Genomic DNA, 18,669 nt, shown 5'->3' on the forward strand with positions numbered 1-18,669 from the left:
TTTTTTAGGGAAAATACTCAGAAACATGCTTATTGTGTTTACCTTCCTGTAAGCTATGTATGCATTACAGGCAACTTTTTTTGCAGTTTGAACACTTTTATTTACCTTGAGGTCAAACCCATCCTGAGTTTTTTCTTTAAAAGGACATCGACTGGTGGAAAATTCACCTGATTTTCCCACAGAATACGTATATCTGAAATACTCTAAAGAAAACGCAGCTACAGAGAATTGTTTGAGGTGCGACTGGTTAGCATTTGTTTGCTCCCTTGAGTCAATTGGTTTTTAATCCTGGTAGAATAAAGTTTACAAATTATTAATTTTTTAAAATTTAAACAAGCCACTTCAAGAGTTCTATTAATTTTCCTTGGTGCCGATTGGTTTTACTCCCAAGAGTGGAGGTACGCTTCTGCATCAGCGCTACTGCTTTCTGAAATTAATGCTGCACATATTTTTGAATATGTCTCTACCAGTTGTGTGAACATCATATTTAAAATCTTGCCAAATATAGCCCTCAGTTGGATTTAGGTTTGGGCTTTGACTGGGCCATTCTAATTAATTAGTTTTGAACAAAACCACTTCCAAGTAGGTGTTGCTTTCTGTTTCCCATTCCCCTGCCTGTCTCAGGGCTTTTGTAGCCAGATTCAGATTTCTCCATGCGTAGAATTGTGCATTACTTTGAGTCTTCAGAAATCCACTGAAATGCAGTCCAGTTTCTAATTAAGGTAAGATGTTGAAAAAAATTCAGTTTACATCAGTAAAAGCCTCTGTACTTTGATGATTGTTTTTAATATTGCTGTTATATTTGAAACAAACGTACCGAGCTGTGGCCTCTGAGCAAAGTGGACTAACCTGTCATGTCATTTTTATCCATAAATCCTGCCTGATTGTAAATATGGAGGCAGTTGTTGCTGGGGAAAGAAACACAGACTGGTAGCAAACTGCTGATGGATGGCGAAGCAGTAAAAGACGAAAGGAGGCGGAAGAGCTGGGGGTTTTGTTTTCTATTTGACACTGATGGATCGCCCGGGCCTGGATGAACCCACGTCTGGACAGTCCAGACGTTTATAAAATCCTGAGGATTACAGAGAGGGAAGGAGCAGATGAACAGCAGCACAACCATCCACTTACATCCAAGCCAATATCTTACACACAGTCTAAGCAATTTGATTTTTGCATTATCTATGTCTACTTGCATTTGGTTTGAAGACTGTTTTTGGTTGTTTCAGTTGTTTGCCGACTTAATCCTGTTTCCTTCAGCTTTGCAAAAATCAAATTTATAGCTTGACCAGCATCTATTTAATGCTTTATTTAAATAATGGCTTCAAAAGCAGCAGGTGTGTAATATTTGGTCAGCCTAGAAGAGGCCTACATAATCCTTCTGCCTAACTTCAAGTCACCATGAAATGAAAAATGACTTTGTAAAATTGTTTGTTAATTTTCCACCCCCACAGTTTTATCCTTTGTATTCAAAACCTGCAAAATATGAACATTACTTTCCTCTTTCTAGTGCCATTTTTTTCAAAGTAATGCCAGTTTTGACTTTTTCATTAATTCATTCCAACATAAGCCAAGACTCAAGACCTAAGTATTAACATTCAATCCACGTCATGCTTTATCATAGTTTCTTTTCATGTAATACATTTTTTATACCTTATATTAACCTGCCCCACACTCTTTTGTGCCATCTCTTTTCTTTCTTTGATAACAAACATGCAGTAACTCTCTGTAACTCTGTGAAGTTGAAGTCGGAGGAGTCTGCTGCTCTGTCAAAAAGCCTCTTGCCTCCTCGCCAAGGCCTCCTATTCATGCTGCTGGAAAGTCTCCCACATGCTGTCAGTGGAAACACAAGGGATGACCGTGGGTGCCTCAAAAGATATTCACAGAAAAAAATGAAAGCCAGTCGCTGCAGTCACTGTCGCAGTTGTGCTCAGTACAGGCAGGCGGATTTTTGCAGAAAGAGCGCAGAAGGGAAATGACTAGTGTTTCTATTCCAGTCCCCCAGGATCTCATGGTGGTTCTACGGTTTACATCCTTTTTATGACATCCCTTTATGATATCCAGTAAGACTGCTTTCCTTGCTTTTTCCCATCTGAAAGTGCAGACACATGCTGTAATAATGGGGTTTGTGTTTTGATATGCCATGAAACTGCCTTAGCCCCACTGAGAGATTATTAAGTGGAAAGGGTTCGGGATAATTACCAAAAGGCACAAATCTTTGAGTCCTGATAAATGTTCAGGTTGGTATGTTTGTCTGTTTATAACAAGCATACCCTGTGTGAAAAATTATTAATATTAATAGTAGTATTAGTAGTTGTATTTTGGATTATAGAACTACAACTCGTACATTTATTTCTTATAGTGCTTTGCTAAAGCAGAGACAGCACATTATTCTTCATGAACTATTTTATTGTCAGGCAATTTGGGTAGGAAGCATCTCTGAACATCAGTTCTCCATTGGATTTAGGTCTGGACTTTGACTATGCCATTCTAATACATAAATATACTTTGTTCTAATGTATTCCATTGTAGTTCAGGTTGTATGTATAGTCAGTGGCCTGCTGGAAGGTTGGTCTCGATTCATCTTCCCATCAAATGTGACTAGCTTCCTTGTTTCTTCTGTAGCTACACATCCCCACAGCATGATGCTGCCACCCACATCTCACATCAGGGATGGTGCATTCAGGACAATGTGAAATCTTAGTTTGGTATTTGTCTTTATCACACCCAGCGATCAAAAAGCTCCACTTGGTCAAGAGAAAACAAAATTCTTTTATCATGACAGTAAATAGTTTACATTTGCACTCCATTTCATCACTTTTTTCATCACGAAATTAAAGACTGACATGAAAAAGGTGAATATTTTTCACAATAAAAAATAAAAGGGACTGCACATTGATAGCACTTTCATGTAATAAGAAGGTTCCAATTCCAGTTTATATTCTCACTGTGCATTCTTAGGTTCTCTCCGGGTACTCTGTCTTCCTCTCACAATACAAACACACGACTGCTACGATCGCTCTAAATCGCCCTGAGGCGTTAATGTGTGTGCATTTGTTCGTTGTTCTTCAAGGATAAGTGTCTGTTGAAAATGGATGGATGGATGGATGGATGGATGGATGGATGGATGGATGGATGGATGGGAAAAAAAATAAAATCACCTATAATTGTGCTAGTGTATAGGAAAAAAGCATTTTTTTCATTCAAAAAGTTAAAGACAAAAAGAACCAATTATATTTAATTCAGTAAATACGATCATAAGTAAACAACAGACAAATGGAGGAGGTTTACTTGCATATAGCTACGTTTGGTAGTAAAATATAACGGCCAAAATGAGAAATGTCCTAAAAGTATTCGCTACCAAAATATGTTCACATGGCGTCACCTCGTGGAAATAAATTGTAATTGCATTTTCTTTCTCCATGTGATTAATGTAAATGAGGAAACGTGGCGTCTTTTTATTCTCGTGTTACAGTGTTCAAAATGTAGTGTATTAAAAGCGTAGTAAATTCTCCAAATGTCCTGCTCGTTTAAGTCAAGTCATCGTTTGGTAACCTTAGAGCTCTGACGTTACTCAGCCAATCATATAGTTTCTTCTTCACAAGCTGACCAATCAAAAATGAGGACGTTGAAACGTCATTTGCCCTCTCACTCGTGGGAAAAATTGCGCAACATCTAACAGTAGAGCACCATTACGGTTGGATTGGTTAAAGTGGATAGCAGATGGTTTAGAAATCTGCGATCAGCGCCGGCGTGGCGGCCATCTTTGAACCAACATGTCAGCGACACAACACACAGCATGAGGAGGACACAGACCGGGGATGCTGAGTCTGAATACAGTGAATTTGTTCAAATTATGGTAGAAATGTGTGGGTTGTAGCTGGACACAAACAGAAAATAGTTTATTTTTGCAACTGGTATAAAAATAATGTTTCGGCTTACGAAGACTGTGCTCCAGAGACTTCATGTTCGGTGAGTTGGTGTATAACGGCACCCTTAGTAAAAAGCTAAGGTTTATTTAATGTTTGTTTAAGGTTGTAAATCCATGTCATTTATTATTTATTACCTGTGCTATTACAATTATGTGAAAACACACCCGTTTGCATGATGAAATGAAAGACTTTGCTTTAGTTTTGTATTTTTTGTTAGACTTTGTTTAGCCAGTTCAAATTCTGAGATTAAAACTCATTCGTATATTAATTTAACCCGCAATAGACACAATGTGTTTAAAAAGGTCAAATAGCTTCAGGGATGAAATTAAGCATGTTTAACTGCGACACAACATCCTGTGAATGTGACCACCTGGGCTTTTTGACATCAATAAATCAATAAATTACAGCACTCATTGTTGTAGTGGCGGCGTCAGGCCTCTTTTTGACAAAATACAAGCAGGATCTAATTCTAAAATAAAAAAATAATATACATACATTAACCTAAGTGAGAGGAAATCATAAAATAAATAGCGCAGATATTTGTATCAGCATGTGAAAATTGAAAAGAGGGGCGTCAATGTGTTATTTTAGACAAAAAATCATTTAAGTTAAACTTGACAACCACATTAAATTACTTCAAATCTGAGGAGTAGGTGGAGTTGTCATTATATTGCCGTTTTAAATCATACAAGTGTTGTAGCATATTTGGTGGACATGTCGATTCTGCAACATAATTACGCTGTTCTTTTTAAAATAAAGTCACCTCTTAATTCTGAAGGTTGAGAGAAAATGGGAAATGTATGCATGCAGGGTTTCTTGCCAAATTCTCTGGAGTTCTGATTGAGCAAGTATGTGCTTCTTGGTCCTCCAGGTTGAACGGACGACACCAAGCATGGAGGCCGAGCAGCTCATCAGCCAGAGAACAGGCTGTGGAGCTCCAGCCGGGGCAGAAAATCCACGGCTTCACTGTCAGAGAGGTAGAAGCAGCTTTCGCCTGGCTGGTGCAATAATTGATCATCTGACTGTTTTGTTGCTTATCTGAACATTTGGATGTTGTTTCAGAATTTTTTTCTCCCTTAGTATAAAATCTCAAATGACATAATTAAATCGGTAAACTTTTACTGCCTTATAATCACTGCGGATCTCAATATTCTAAATGTGCTACATGCTTGTGCTTCCTGCGGTGTGTTAACTGTCTTGTTTCAGGACATTTTTAGTTTTTATGTCTGTAACCTTGAAGTTAAACTTGGTGCTTCTTATCCTGACCGTCCTCAGGTCGCGGCCATCCCTGACCTTTGTCTCACAGCTGTGAAGTTAACCCACGATAAAACTGGAGCTCAGTACCTGCATGCAGCCCGGGATGACTCAAACAACCTCTTCAGGTCGGTTAGCTCTTAGTTTTAAACTGTTTAATCTGTGGGGTTTTTAACAGCATTACAGCTGCGTCTTATTTGCAAATGGAATCAGAAATGGTTTCCTGGTTTCGTAGTTTTTCTTATTTTGCTCTTGCTGTTGTTCAGTGTCCAGTTTAGGACGACCCCGAGGGACAGCACAGGGGTCCCCCACATCCTGGAGCACACGGTGCTGTGTGGATCTGAGAAGTACCCCTGCAGAGATCCCTTCTTCAAGATGCTCAACCGCTCGCTGTCCACCTTCATGAATGCATTCACAGGTTCGCTATTATTTGGTTGTGAATATATTGAGACGCCTGTGCTGAGATTGTGTTGATTAATCCTCGGATAAATCCATGTAAGAAACCTGCTTTATGTTTCTGTGTGAACAGCCAGTGACTACACAATGTATCCATTCTCCACCCAAAATGGGAAAGACTTCCAGAATCTTCTTTCAGTTTATCTGGATGCAGTTTTCTTCCCTTGTTTACGAGAACAAGATTTCTGGTGAGATTCAGCTGCTCTCTTCACATTGACCATAAACAACTAGAGCCAATTAACTTGAGTTTAACTCCGTTTATATTCTAATAAGTTAAATTAAGGTGTTGTAAATTCATAAATTCAATTTTTTTCAATGAAAATATACTTTTGGCATGCAGACGGTGGTACTCTGTTTTAAAAAGTGGTTTAAGATCTTGCTTTATGTTGTATACTCTTAATAAACATTACAGATGTAATAGTAAATTGTTGCTCCTGCAGATTTGGTTTTATCTTGTTCTTTACTTGTCTGGCTAGTTTTTTATTGGCGCTAACAAAAATCACATGCTAACGCTAGCTCAGACTATAATCAATTAATAATTCAAGTGATTAGTAGACACTCATTTTCTTCTGTTGAATAAAAACAAAACTGGAGAAACGATCACTAGTTGGCGCACAGCTTCAGCTGTTGCAGATAAAAAAGTAGAGATCAGGCCTGAAATCTGGGTCTGGTGATGGACTGAGACCTTCAGAGTCGCATAGAGACGGTCACAAAGTCGGCCTTCTATCACCGGAAAAAAAATTTCCAGGATTAAAGCTCTAATGTCCCAGCAACATGTAGAAAGTCAGCCATGCATTTATCTTTTTTAATTACTGAAAATCAAGACTAAAAACCCGTTTGTTTTGATTCCCCTTTGGTAAATAATTACTGGAACATCACTAAATATAATCTGGATTCCAACATTTCATTGCTTTCCTTTCTGTATGCTGCTGCAATGTTTTGGATTTTTATGTTTTATTGTGGTGAAATAACTTGCTATGCAAATAAGCTTGGCCTTGCCATGTTTTTTAAAAGCAGTTTTTTCTTTTAGCATATCAAACTGGAGTGTTTGTGGTTACTCTGTCCAGGCAGGAAGGCTGGAGGCTGGAGCATGAAGATCCGGCCAATCCCAGCTCCCCGCTGGTGTTTAAGGGAGTTGTGTTCAACGAGATGAAAGGAGCCTTTGTAAGTCACTATCACGTGCATTTCAGCGTGCACTGTTACTGTTGCATTTTTAGTTTATTTAAACACACAGTTCTAGTCCACCACATACTTGGCAGTCAGAATTTGTCATAAATCTACATTGTTTCATCTTAAACTGGTCTTTTCCTTGATCTCATTTCAAAATGGGAGGAGCTTGATGGGAGATGAGGTGTTTGGAGGTTTCCAGTTCTCAAACCACAACAGTTTACTAAATATGCTCAACCAAACTTCCAAAAGCAGCATTTAGCTGAGTTTTTCTTATTTTTTTTGACACTTGAATATTTCTTAGTAACTTTACTTGGTTTAGATTTTTCATTAGCGTTAATTAATGGAATATTAATGTTTTATACAATATCCATTTTTACTAAGTGTTATGAACACAGCAGCAAAACCAACGGTTCACAGCAGCGGTTCAACAGCGAGAGCAGAACCAGCGTCTTACATCGCAGCTCAAAGACTTAAATAATTTTGCGGGTTATTTGTTTAGCTTTCTGACCGTCATGCTAATCCGGGTGAGTGTTTGTAGCTGTGTGCTGCTTTACCTGCTATCTGATCCTCCATGTGTCTTTTTACTGCAGTGAGCCTCGATGTAGCCAAACTCCGTCAAGTATGGCATTRTTTTTATGTCGTAWTAGATTCGTTGTGTTGATGCATTTTGACCTGCTTCAATTTTCCGCCGCAACACGCAAACTTCCCCAGTCACTCAGTGCGTTATAGTTCCACATMGCTTAGGATTTGTTGCTGCGAGTTTGCGCAGTGTGAAGGAAAGAGGAGACCAGCTGCACAGGCAGGCTGAGAAATGAGATGCAGGCGATCGGTATCGGCAACAAGAGACCATGATTGCCGATCACCGATCATACACTTTTTCACAAAAATTGGCCGATTATGATCGGTGACCGATCGATTGGCACATCTCTAATGACAAATGAACCACTGATCGTTTTTTTTGTGTGCTTTTCCAGTCAGACAGTGAGCGTTTATACGCACAGCATCTTCAAAACAAGCTGTACCCTGACCACACCTACTCTGTGGTGTCGGGCGGAGAACCGCTGGCCATTCCAGACCTGACCTGGGAACAGCTTAAGCAGTTTCACGCCACACACTACCATCCCAGTAACGCCCGGTAAGGAAGCCCGGCGTTCCCAACAATGCTGGACAGGAATGGAAACTGGGAGTTAAAGAATATCCTTCATTCTCTTAAATGTTCAGGTTCTTCACTTATGGAGATTTGCCTTTGGAAAACCATCTGCAGCAGATCCAAGAAGAGGCTCTTTGCAAGTTTGATCGCATCAATGCAAGGACAGAAGTCCCATCTCAGCCTCACTGGAGCAGTCCAGTAAGCACACGTGTCAAACATACACGCCGTTTTCATAAAATCATAAACGTTTAGCAATGGCTCTGATGTTTCTGTGGATTTTCACTGTTGTTGTCCAGAGAGAAGACCATGTGACTTGCAGCCCTGATGCTTTGGCTCCAGATCCAACTAAACAGAACACTCTCTGTATGAGTTACCTGCTGGGAGAGTAAGATCCGACTTAATCGATAGTCTTGGAAAATGAAAGTCCAGCTGTGTGATTTCAGCCTGACTTGTTTGTGTTTCTCCTCTTAGCATCACAGATTCCTTCGAAGGATTCACTCTCAGCCTACTGTCTTCACTCATGGTCTCTGGACCAAACTCGCCCTTCTACCAATCCCTCATCGAACCCAAGATAGGAAGTGACTTCTCCTCTGTTGTTGGGTTTGTACATAAACGTTGCTTGGGAGAATATTTGACCATGCAAATGTTGCATCTTGGAAGTTTTGTGAAAAACTGTTTTCGTTGTCCCACAGATATGACGGAAGCACCAAAGAGGCGTCCTTCAGCATCGGCCTGCAGGGGCTGGCTGAGCACGACACAGAAAGGGTCAAACAAATCATCAACCAAACTATCGACGATATCATAGAGTGAGTCCCGGCACTTTGACTTCTTCTTTTAACCAAGTGAATCATGTTTCATCGTTTGCATATTGTAGCTGATGCTGTAGTTTGCAGCAAAGTTACAAAGAATTAAAAGTATCTCCTGGTATCAGTCGGCATTAAATATGCAGTGGAATCATAATGAGGGTCATGAATGACTGGAGGACATGAGGGACATGGTGGAACAGCAGAACGAAATGAGCTGCGGGATTTTAAACCAGAGCTGGTTGGTCTACAGGTCACAGCATCTATATTGTCTTTACTATATTTTTCTTACCTCTATGGAGGCTGTTATGGTCTGATGACACTAAACTACAATGAAGTTTCTAAAGGAGCAATAAGGACAAAGTTTGGATTTTGATGTCAGTGTTTTCCAGATCTGGATAATTATGGACAGAAAATAAAAATAATTAAATGTCTAGTTCAGTGGTCCCCAAACGTTTTCCTGTGAGGGCCACATAACTTTTCCCTTCTCTGGTGGGGGGCCGGAGTCAGTTTGTAACAGAAAAAGTGTTACACGTTTATGACCTGCGCTTTTTTGTTGACCAGGGGGGGGATAAAAACTTTTTTACCCAGAAAGCACATGGGCAAAAACCGTTAGAGAAACGGTCACTGGGACTGACTAGTATATATTTCATTGAGGGAAACCTGGAATACAGCGTTCATAACAAACACGTGTGTTCATCTGCTCTACCGCTAGTAAACAACCGTACTGATTAAATAACATAAAAGTCAAGCAGTTCCCTAAAAGTCCAACAGATGGCAGCAATGCGCCATGCAAAACAAAACACCCACAGTTTACAGGAAACACTTCCTGCTAAAGAGCCCCCTGAAGAAAAATCCACATATAAACCGGATATATGAAAAGAAATCTGAATGCTCTCTGGTATTGTTCAGGGGGCCGGACCAAATGTGGCGGCGGGCCGGATCCGGCCCGCGGGCCGTAGCTTGGGGACCACTGGTCTAGACTTTATTCTTTGTCACATTATCTAAATGTTTTCCTTTGCTGTATCCTTTCTACCTACTTTGTATCCAGGGAAACGATGTTTCCCTCCATCCCTCTGTGTATCAATGTTTTTGTCAAGGAGGATGAAATTCTGAATAGTTTGTCCAAAAATCAATCAGTTTTGATTCAAAGCATTCAGACATTTCATAGCTGAAGATAAATAATGTTGAATCATTATTTGGCACTAGTCTTGAACAAAAATAAAAAAAAACAAATAATCACTTTGTTTGAAGACGGTCCAGCTTTAGAAAGTCTGAGCCAGAGGTCAGAACCAAACCTGACCGATGATCTGTGGAAGACGTTCTCACAGTGTGGGGTCAAGACGTGAGAACATGTCAAAGCTGATAGACTCAAAGTATGGAAGAGCTAAAGGTCAATGAGGATGTGTTGTTTTTTTTGTTGTTGAACTGAACAGGATAAATGTTACATTATCAAGTTATTTAAGAACAATAACCTGACTTTTCGCCTCCTTGTTCTGGGTTTTGTGGCAGGAACGGCTTTGAGGATGAGAGAATCGAAGCTCTGCTTCATAAGATCGAGATCCAGATGAAGCATCAGTCCACAAACTTCGGCCTGGCTCTGGCCTCTGTGAGTTCACCCTTTGACCTTCAGATTATTTCAGCACTCAGACATAAGCGTGTTTTATGTTGTGTGTTTGTGTTTTCTGTGTTTAAAATCTGGAATTTATTTTCTATAAATTGTGTATTTCTACACAAATCCGTTTTATTTGCACTAAATATTCTGCTATGGGTGTTTTCTTCTAACCCATCATCACTAAAGTAGCTGTGATTATAGGTTTACATTCCTAGTGATTTATTTAAGGGCTTTTAGGTGTCATAAAGTAAAAGCCATGCAGAAAAAGCTGCTTGCCGTTTCAGTTTGACCTTCAGTTTTTTGTCAGTCTTCCTTCATTATGGGCTTTTTTTTCTGCATGTTTCTAATAGTATGTAGCTTCATCCTGGAACCACGATGGAGATCCTGTAGAGCTGCTCCGAATCAGCGACAGCGTTGCAAAGTTCAGACAGGCTCTGCAAGAAAACCCTCACTTCCTCCAGGACAAAGTCAGATACTACTTTAAGGTAAACAAATGAATTTAGCCTTAATTTAGGGGAAAAAAGGTAAATCAACAGTGCTTGGCATATATTAATATAGTGTTTATGGATATAAAGCACATTAGATTTTAATTCCATGGTCATTTTTGCCTTGAATGGATTATTTGTGCAGGAGAACACGCATCGTTTGACGCTGAGGATGAGTCCTGACGAGGCGTTCCTGGAAAAACAAGCCCAGGCTGAAGAGGAGAAACTTCAGGAAAAGATCTCAGTTCTGACCGACGGCGACAGAAAAGAGATTTATGAGAAAGGTAACATCCGATTCCTGCTCTCTTTAGAGCCTGGTTTTATATATAGTTGTTATATTTTAGTTTTTTTATTGGAAAAATTAGTTCAGAATTTTACAATCTTTTCCATGCTGTAGAACATGGATGGGTCTCTTCCCAGGTGGATGCAGGTATTTGATCCCCATATGTAAAACTACGTGATATAAAACCAGCTTTTTCTGTTGCAATAAGCTTCTAAAATTTGATTTAGCATAGTGTTAATAGTATTTCCTTTTCTTTAACCTTGTCCTATTAAGAATGCTGTGTTTTAGTCCTTTTTTCACGTTTTTCTTTTATACCATTTTATTGGTTTTTAACTTTTTAAAGTATTGATCACCAGGCCATTTTGATTCAGGTTATATTTCTATTTATTGTTGTGTTGATGTAAAGTTTCCCTGTCTGACAATAAAGCGGACTCGCCTCACTGTAACCAGATCTACGTAACGGTATAAATAAAGCCGATTGATTGATTGATTGATCAGCATCCTTCAGGAATGAGGCTAAGCTAGGAGATTCAATGATGTATTTCTGAGTTGCATGTTTTCTTGTTGAAAAGGTCTGGAGTTGCTGGAAACTCAGAGTAAAACTCAGGATGCCTCGTGTCTCCCTGCTCTCAAAGTGTCCGACATCCAGCCAGCGATACCCTTCACTGCCGTTCAGCTGAGCACTGCAGGTACAGCTGTCCACTCCTCGTCTCATCTGATGGTAACGAAACGAGCCGGTTTGTTTCTGACGCGGTGTGTGTTCGCTCTCATGGCTGAAGGTCATGTCCCGGTTCAGTACTGTGAGCAGCCCACAAACGGTTTGGTGTACTTCAGAGCCATGTGCAGTCTGAACACTCTGCCAGAGGACCTGAGGGTTTACGTGCCGCTCTTCTGCAGCGTTATCACCAAGTGAGTTCCAGCGTTGGAGCCAAAGCCCCGGCCTGGGCTTGGAGACAAACGCCACTGGAAAGACACTTTAATGTCAAATGTTTCTTCCTCTTCTTGAGAAACATCCACTGTTGTTCTTGCAGTTGGATTAATTCACTCTAGAAGTGTTTTTAAAGGAACACTCATGCAGTTCTTCATAAAAATACTTTTTGTAATGATATTCTTAAATCTTTACCGAATATTATGAACACAGTTGATTTAACTGAGTAATTATTTTTAGTTTACTGCATGTTTTCACTTAAATTTGCTTTGAAAAGTTGACGCAGCGGGTTAAAAGTTGTTGTTTTGGGCAGAATGGGCTGTGGAGACCTGGATTACAGGCAGCAGGCCCAGCAGATGGAGATGAGGACAGGAGGAATGTCTGTCTCAACGCAGGTCATCCCTGACTGCACCCAGATGGACACGTTTGAGCAGGTCAGACAAAAACACATTTATCCTTTTGTCGTCTTCTGCTTGTTGCTTGTTGGCTGAGGGATCAAGCTGAGCTCTGCCTCTGGAGGAATGATCAGCTCATTGTTGCCGTCTCTTTCAGGGGGTCCTCCTGTTCTCCTGCTGCCTGGAGAGAAACCTTCCTCACATGTTTAAACTGTGGAGCCACATTTTCAACAGGTGCATAAAACTAATACACATTAGTTTGGGCTGCACGGTGGCGCAGTTGGTAGAGCTGTTGCCTTGCAGCAAGAAGGTTCTGGGTTACTGGATACTCCGGTTTCCTCCCACAGTCCAAAAACATGACTGTCATGTTAATTAGCCTCCCCAAATTGCCCCTAGGTGTGAGTGTGTGTGTGCATGGTTGTGTGTCCTGTGTGTCTCTGTGTTGCCCTGCGACAGACTGGCGACCTGTCCAGGGTGACCCCGCCTCTCGCCCGGAACATTAGCTAGAGATGGGCACCAGCAACCCTCCTGACCCCATTAAGGGACAAGGGTGCAAGAAAATGGATGGATGGATGGATGGACATCCTGTCAATCTTCTCTTGTTTTTCTGGCTGGATATTTGACCATTTTTCTTATCAGAAGTGATTAGACTTATTTAATTTTAATTGATTGGTTTCTTGCTATGGATTGAACCTTTAAACTTTGTTTTCCATGGTGAGATAAGGAAGCTTTAGCTCTTCTAATCCAGTCTGAAACTAGTTTTTATAGATTTATTTTGCATGGAATAACAGAAGCCTGGTGCTGCCTGGTGGTTCTGTTTCAGCCCTCATTTTGACAGCGAAGAGCGCCTTCGCGTTCTGGTGATGATGGCGGCGCAGGAGTTGGCAAACGGGATCTCTGACTCTGGTCACATGTACGCCATGACCAGAGCTGGCCGACACCTGACCGCAGCCGGGGAGCTCCGGGAGACGTTTGGTGGGATGGAGCAGGTAAATCCTGACGTTGGGCAGCGTTGACTGAAAGATGGAGCAGATTGTTGTCTGTAGTCGCTGTTTGTTTGCTGTGGTTCACTGATCAGGTTTTATGTTTTTATTTGAACATTAGGTGAAGTTTTTGAAGCGAATAGCAGAGATGCCAGATCTTAGTCAAGTCATCCGAGTTTTACCCCGGATCAAAAAACACCTTCTGAACCCCGAGAACATGAGGTGGGATCATTGCTAGATTAGATGAAGTTTAGTTCAGTCTGAGAAGTTTATCGGTTTTTGTTTGTTTTTCTTTCTGTGGTTGCATTTTAGCTACAGAATGTTTACCTTTTCATTTCCTGCTTCCTTCATTTTATAACAGGTGTGCAATCAATGCAACGCCACAGATGATCTCTGACTCAGCAAACGAGTTGGAGAGTTTTATTAAAGACGTTGCTGAAAACAGAAAAGAGCGTAAACTTATCAGAGCTAATATTATTAAGGTAAGACATTCCTGACGGATTGAATCGTTGCCCTGCTTGGAAAATGCATTTATTATGTATTTTTGTTTCTTTGCTACAGAAACCACTTGACCCTCTGGATGATTCAGGTCCAACTAGAAAACTAATAACAGTGAGTTCAATATAATCAATGAGTTTGGATGAATAGAAAAATGTTTTCTAGTCGGTGATGAATCTGAATTACATGCTGGATCCAACACTCATGTCTGTATTAACTGAAGTTTAAGCTGATTTTTTTTTTATGCTTCTACAGGAGCCAAATTTCCAGCCATGTCAGATGAAAACGTTCTTCCAGATGCCTTTTCCTGTTAACTTTGTCGGTGAGAGTATTCGTACCGTCCCTTTCTGCCACCAGGATTATGCCAGGTACAGAAAAGTCCACTGATAAGTGATTACATCCTTATTATAACTTTTATTTTAGCTAACTTAATGAACAACAGGGTGTACTCTACATGTCAAAATGATCACGTTACAGTAATTATGTCCCGTTTGACATTTCTTCATCGTTTATCCTCCCTCTCCACCTGCTGCCATCTTCCATCTGGGTCAGTTTGTGCATCTTGGCAAGAATGATGACGGCGAAATTCCTCCATGGGGAAATTCGGGAGAAGGGCGGAGCCTATGGAGGCGGAGCCAAAATGGGAGGAAGCGGCGTGTTCTCCTTTTACTCTTACAGGTGGGCAGCAGTTCACACTTTCAATCAGCCTTACTTCATTTTGCAATAGAAAATGACAATTATTACAATGTAAGAAAGTGAAAATCATTCTTTGATTATGTTGGGTCCTTAAATTTTGAAGGAAAAACAAAAATCTGGTGGATAAATTCAGCCTCTATGTGCTTTGATTGTGTCTCAAAGCTAATGAAAACCCAAAATTCAGTTTAAGAAAAATGTGGACATTTCTATTATGCTCAGTTTAAAAAAATACGCCTGGACATTCCTGTATCCGTCTGATTTCTTTTTTCCTTAAATTAAAAGTTTGCAACCATTAAAGGCCTTTCGTTGAGCCTCTCTTCTGTCTCTAAGGGATCCGAACTCGGTGCAGACGTTATCTGCATTTCGAAAAGGCGTCGACTGGGCCAAGTCAGGCCAGTTCTCTCAGCAGGACATCGATGAAGCCAAGCTTTCCGTTTTCTCCGCTGTAGATTCACCTGTGGCTCCTTCAGATAAAGGTGACGATGCAACACTTTGATGCAGCCTGGTCCTCAGCGCCCCCCTGCTCTGCATGTTCTAGATGCGCTTCTATTCCAGAACAGCTGATTCAAATGATAGCATTTGCAGAAGCCTGTTAATCGCCCAGAGATACAATTCAGGTGTGTGGCAGAAGGGAAACACCTGAAACATGCAGGACAGGGAGGCGAAACTGATTTAATGGCTTCTGTCACAGAATCTGTTTGTAACATTTGAGATGCTTTTTTCTGCGAGCTGGTTTTAGTTACTTTTCCTGGGTTTTCTTTTCCCTTAACTTCATTTTCAATATGGCATCCACATTTTTGCTCTTTATTAACTTGTGGTTTAAATAAAGCAGTTAAAAGGTTGCAAACTGGTTTGATGTTTAAGTTGGTATCTGACGCCGTCTCTTTGTGGAGCAGGAACGAGTCGCTTCCTCAGTGGAGTCACAGATGAGATGAAGCAGAGCTACAGAGAACAGCTCTTTGCTGTGCATCATGCAGGCCTGGTGGACGTGGCTGAGAGGTAAAGCGGCTCAGGATGAAGGATTGTTTCATGTCTCCGCTGTTGAAATCTGAGTTGGCCTTCGGGAAACTCTTGCACACGAAGCGGAAATCAGCTGATTGTTTTGCTGCAGGTACCTCAGCGTGGGTCAGAGCACGTGTGGAGTCGCCATCCTGGGTCCAGAGAACGACGCAATCAAGAAAGATCCAACGTGGATATTAAAATAATGTTCTTTTCATAACTGGACACAAAGCTTGAATGGACTGAAAACCAAACACAAATGTACATTTTTTAGTTTTATTTTTATTGCTGGTGAGAGACGGAGACGCACAACATGAAGACGACTAAAGCTGATGGCTGTCGGTTTAAACCTTTTTCTATTCCATCATGTACATGAGACTGATGGGAAATATTTGTAACACATTGAATACAAAACTAGATCCGAGTTGTTTTGTGAAAGTAGAAATTTAATGATTTCTCATTAAATCATTAAGTTTAATGGGATTTCTTGTCAGAAACTGGTGTTGTTTGTTCTGGTGTGGTTTATATACTGCTCAAAAAAATAAAGGAAACACTTAAACAACACAATATAACTCCAAGTAAATCAAACTTCTGTGAAATCAAACTGTCCACTTAGGAAGCAACACTGATTGACCCTCGTCGGGTCAATCAGTGTATATTATATTGTGTTGTTTAAGTGTTACCTTTATTTGTTTGAGCAGTGTAGATTCATCCAACTCAAAACATGAAGTCGTTCTGTTGGGTTCAGGGCTACAAATACAGCTCATTACATCAGAATATAAACATAAAATTATAGCGAAACTCTTATTACCGAGTGGTTTATTTCAAGCATTATAATTTAGATGACTATGGTGCAGAACTATTAAAAACTCAAAACCAATGCAAATCCAGAAAGCTGGATAATTACCTTCTTTTTAAAGAAATCTACTCTGGACATGAATTTCTAAAGGGCTAAAGATCAAATTCCCACCACCTGCCGTTTCTGTGATACTGAAGAAATTAAAAGTGGAAGATTCTTTAAAAGTTGTTGCAGTATTGTCTGGTAAAGATGTACCATAATTAACTTTTCTCTCAGGTTTTGAATCCTAAAAATGAACCAAAAGGTTATTAAAATGGTCAGACAGCAGAAGGTTATGGGGAAGTGGATGTTTCTTCAGACTCGAAGTCGAATGTCAGCTCAAGGTCGAGAGGATGGCGACAGGATTGGGAAGGACTGGATGCTTTAGGAAATAGCCAATTGAGGCTAAAATAACATTAAAGGCTAAATTTACGCTATTACTTTTGGTGTTAATATGAATAATGACCAATATTTAACACTAAATTATACAACAAATCAGATTTGTTACAAAATCCAGATCAGCAAATGAAAGCGATTTTAATAATTCACACAGGATGAGTAAAACTAAGGGCCAGATCCTCAAAAGAACTGTAACTTTTATTCTAATCCGGTTTCCTGACTCTAATAACTCTATAAAAAGACATTTTTTAATCCATGTTCCCATTATTTACCAAATGAACACAACATTCAGCATTTCCACACCATAAAAGCTTTATTTACTCTAACAGGACACTCACGTCACGTTAACACCACCAACAGGCTGCTGCTGCTCCACACATCCTCCAAATACTTGGCTCTGCTACAGCAACAGGCTGCATGAATAACCACTAAAAGGTTCAAACACAGAAAGCCCAGGATGGATACAAGCAGCTGAGGCAACAACACGACACACACGTACAGTTAGCTTCTGACCGTACACACACCTGCCCACTCTGAAGCCGTCAGGGTTACAGCATTTCCCAGTCGGCGTGTGGACATCCGATCCCCCAGACATTGATTCCCTTTTCAAAAGCAGCTTTAGGGTGATAACATTGACCGTGTAGCTCAAAGTGCAGGTGAAGGTGATAAAAGCCAAATTTAATCAAAGATTTTCATCCCCGGCTGAGATGTGTTCACACGAAACAATAATTAGACATGGCTACATTTGGGGCACTAAAACCTAAATACAGTACATGAGTAGTGCATATATTTATAATAACTTTGGCTATCTAAGCTTTGTTAGATGTTAGCTTGCTTAAAATAAATACTCTTCCCAAATGACCCTCCTAAAATTTTACCTATAAAATGTAACATTCCTTCTGAAAACACTCATTCAATAAATCCTTTTATAAATTTAACCTCTATCCTTTATAATCTTTCCTTATATATATGCAGGAATCAATCAGTGTGAGCAGCTGCCACTGAAATGTGAAGCAGGTTTCCTGTGGGAGTAAAGCCGTCGTCTGGCAGCGGTTCAGATGTGGTTCTCTTTGGGCCGAACCCGGGTCACGTGTTCCAGCTGGCCGGCGTCGGACACGTCGTAACTCGTCTTGTACTTGGCCAGGATTTTCATGAGGGGACGGAGCTTGAGCCACCACTGCTCCTTCGGGATCCGGTGGCTAAAATAAAAACAAAAGAAGAAGCTGAGACAAAACTAACGAGTAAATTCAACCACAGAAACTTGCAAAAAAAATTGAAGAGCCGTTCTTACATTAAAACTGACGATGCTGATACACAGTTTTCAAAATGTTTTGCAAAGAAAAACCCCTTAACCTAAAATTAACTATTCATCCTCCATAACAAAATACTTTATCTTGCACTGCAGTTCCAGCTTTACACATTTTTCTTTTCTTTCTACCTCAAACTTTGTCAGATTGGATGGAAAACATCTAGCAAAACTCTGAGACCCTCGCAAAACAAATAAAAAACAAAATGGCTGATAAATTATTGAAGGTTTCAGGGGTTTGAATACTTTGGCCAGGAAATGTAGGTCTCACCTTCAGCACATTACTGGAAGGACATGCAGAGCAGCTGAGGGGCTAAATATGGGACACAAACTCCTTTTGTTCAGTGCATGAAGCAGTGATGGAGCTGCAGCTCTAAACCTGCTGCAGCTCTAAACCTGCTGCAGCTCTAAAACTGCTGCAGCTCTAAACCTGCTGCAGCTCTAAAACAGCTGCAGCTCTAAACCTGCTGCAGCTCTAAAAC

The 18,669-nt window shown here is 40.4% G+C and overlaps 2 protein-coding genes across 8 annotated transcripts in view; one reads left to right on the forward strand and one right to left on the reverse strand.

The window, feature by feature from the left end:
- Positions 1 to 3,716: 3,716 nt before the first annotated feature.
- On the forward strand, positions 3,717 to 16,127 carry pitrm1 (pitrilysin metallopeptidase 1). The gene is made up of 27 exons (XM_008434663.2): positions 3,717 to 3,969; positions 4,801 to 4,906; positions 5,205 to 5,311; positions 5,450 to 5,601; positions 5,713 to 5,827; positions 6,707 to 6,803; positions 7,784 to 7,944; positions 8,031 to 8,157; positions 8,256 to 8,344; positions 8,431 to 8,559; positions 8,652 to 8,765; positions 10,275 to 10,371; positions 10,728 to 10,862; positions 11,008 to 11,146; positions 11,718 to 11,834; positions 11,925 to 12,054; positions 12,387 to 12,507; positions 12,626 to 12,702; positions 13,292 to 13,457; positions 13,573 to 13,673; positions 13,813 to 13,933; positions 14,013 to 14,063; positions 14,205 to 14,317; positions 14,502 to 14,627; positions 14,976 to 15,121; positions 15,542 to 15,644; positions 15,757 to 16,127. Exons 1-27 carry the CDS (start codon positions 3,926 to 3,928, stop codon positions 15,848 to 15,850), a joined length of 3,078 nt encoding a protein of 1,025 aa, XP_008432885.1. The 5' UTR covers positions 3,717 to 3,925; the 3' UTR covers positions 15,851 to 16,127.
- A 1,046-nt stretch (positions 16,128 to 17,173) lies between these two features.
- Positions 17,174 to 18,669, reverse strand: part of LOC103479939 (ATP-dependent 6-phosphofructokinase, platelet type) — a 30,264-nt gene continuing 28,768 nt past the window's right edge. For all 7 annotated transcript variants that reach the window (XM_008434658.2, XM_008434662.2, XM_008434661.2 and 4 more), the window contains one exon: positions 17,174 to 18,080. In XM_008434658.2, coding sequence (XP_008432880.1) covers positions 17,936 to 18,080 — 145 coding nt within the window. In that variant the 3' untranslated portion in view covers positions 17,174 to 17,935. The remainder of the gene's footprint in view (positions 18,081 to 18,669) is intronic.

Source organism: Poecilia reticulata, linkage group LG17 (assembly GCF_000633615.1).
Source record: "Poecilia reticulata strain Guanapo linkage group LG17, Guppy_female_1.0+MT, whole genome shotgun sequence".
In the NCBI taxonomy this organism is placed as follows: Eukaryota; Metazoa; Chordata; class Actinopteri; order Cyprinodontiformes; family Poeciliidae; genus Poecilia; species Poecilia reticulata.

Coding starts and splice junctions, on each gene's coding strand:
- pitrm1 (XM_008434663.2), top strand. CDS start 3,926: ATGTTTCGGCTTACGAAGACTGTGCTCCAGAGACTTCATGTTCG. Junction 8,560..8,651: donor GACTTCTCCTCTGTTGTTGG/GTTTGTACATAA, acceptor GTTGTCCCACAG/ATATGACGGAAGCACCAAAG. Junction 12,055..12,386: donor TTCTGCAGCGTTATCACCAA/GTGAGTTCCAGC, acceptor TGTTTTGGGCAG/AATGGGCTGTGGAGACCTGG.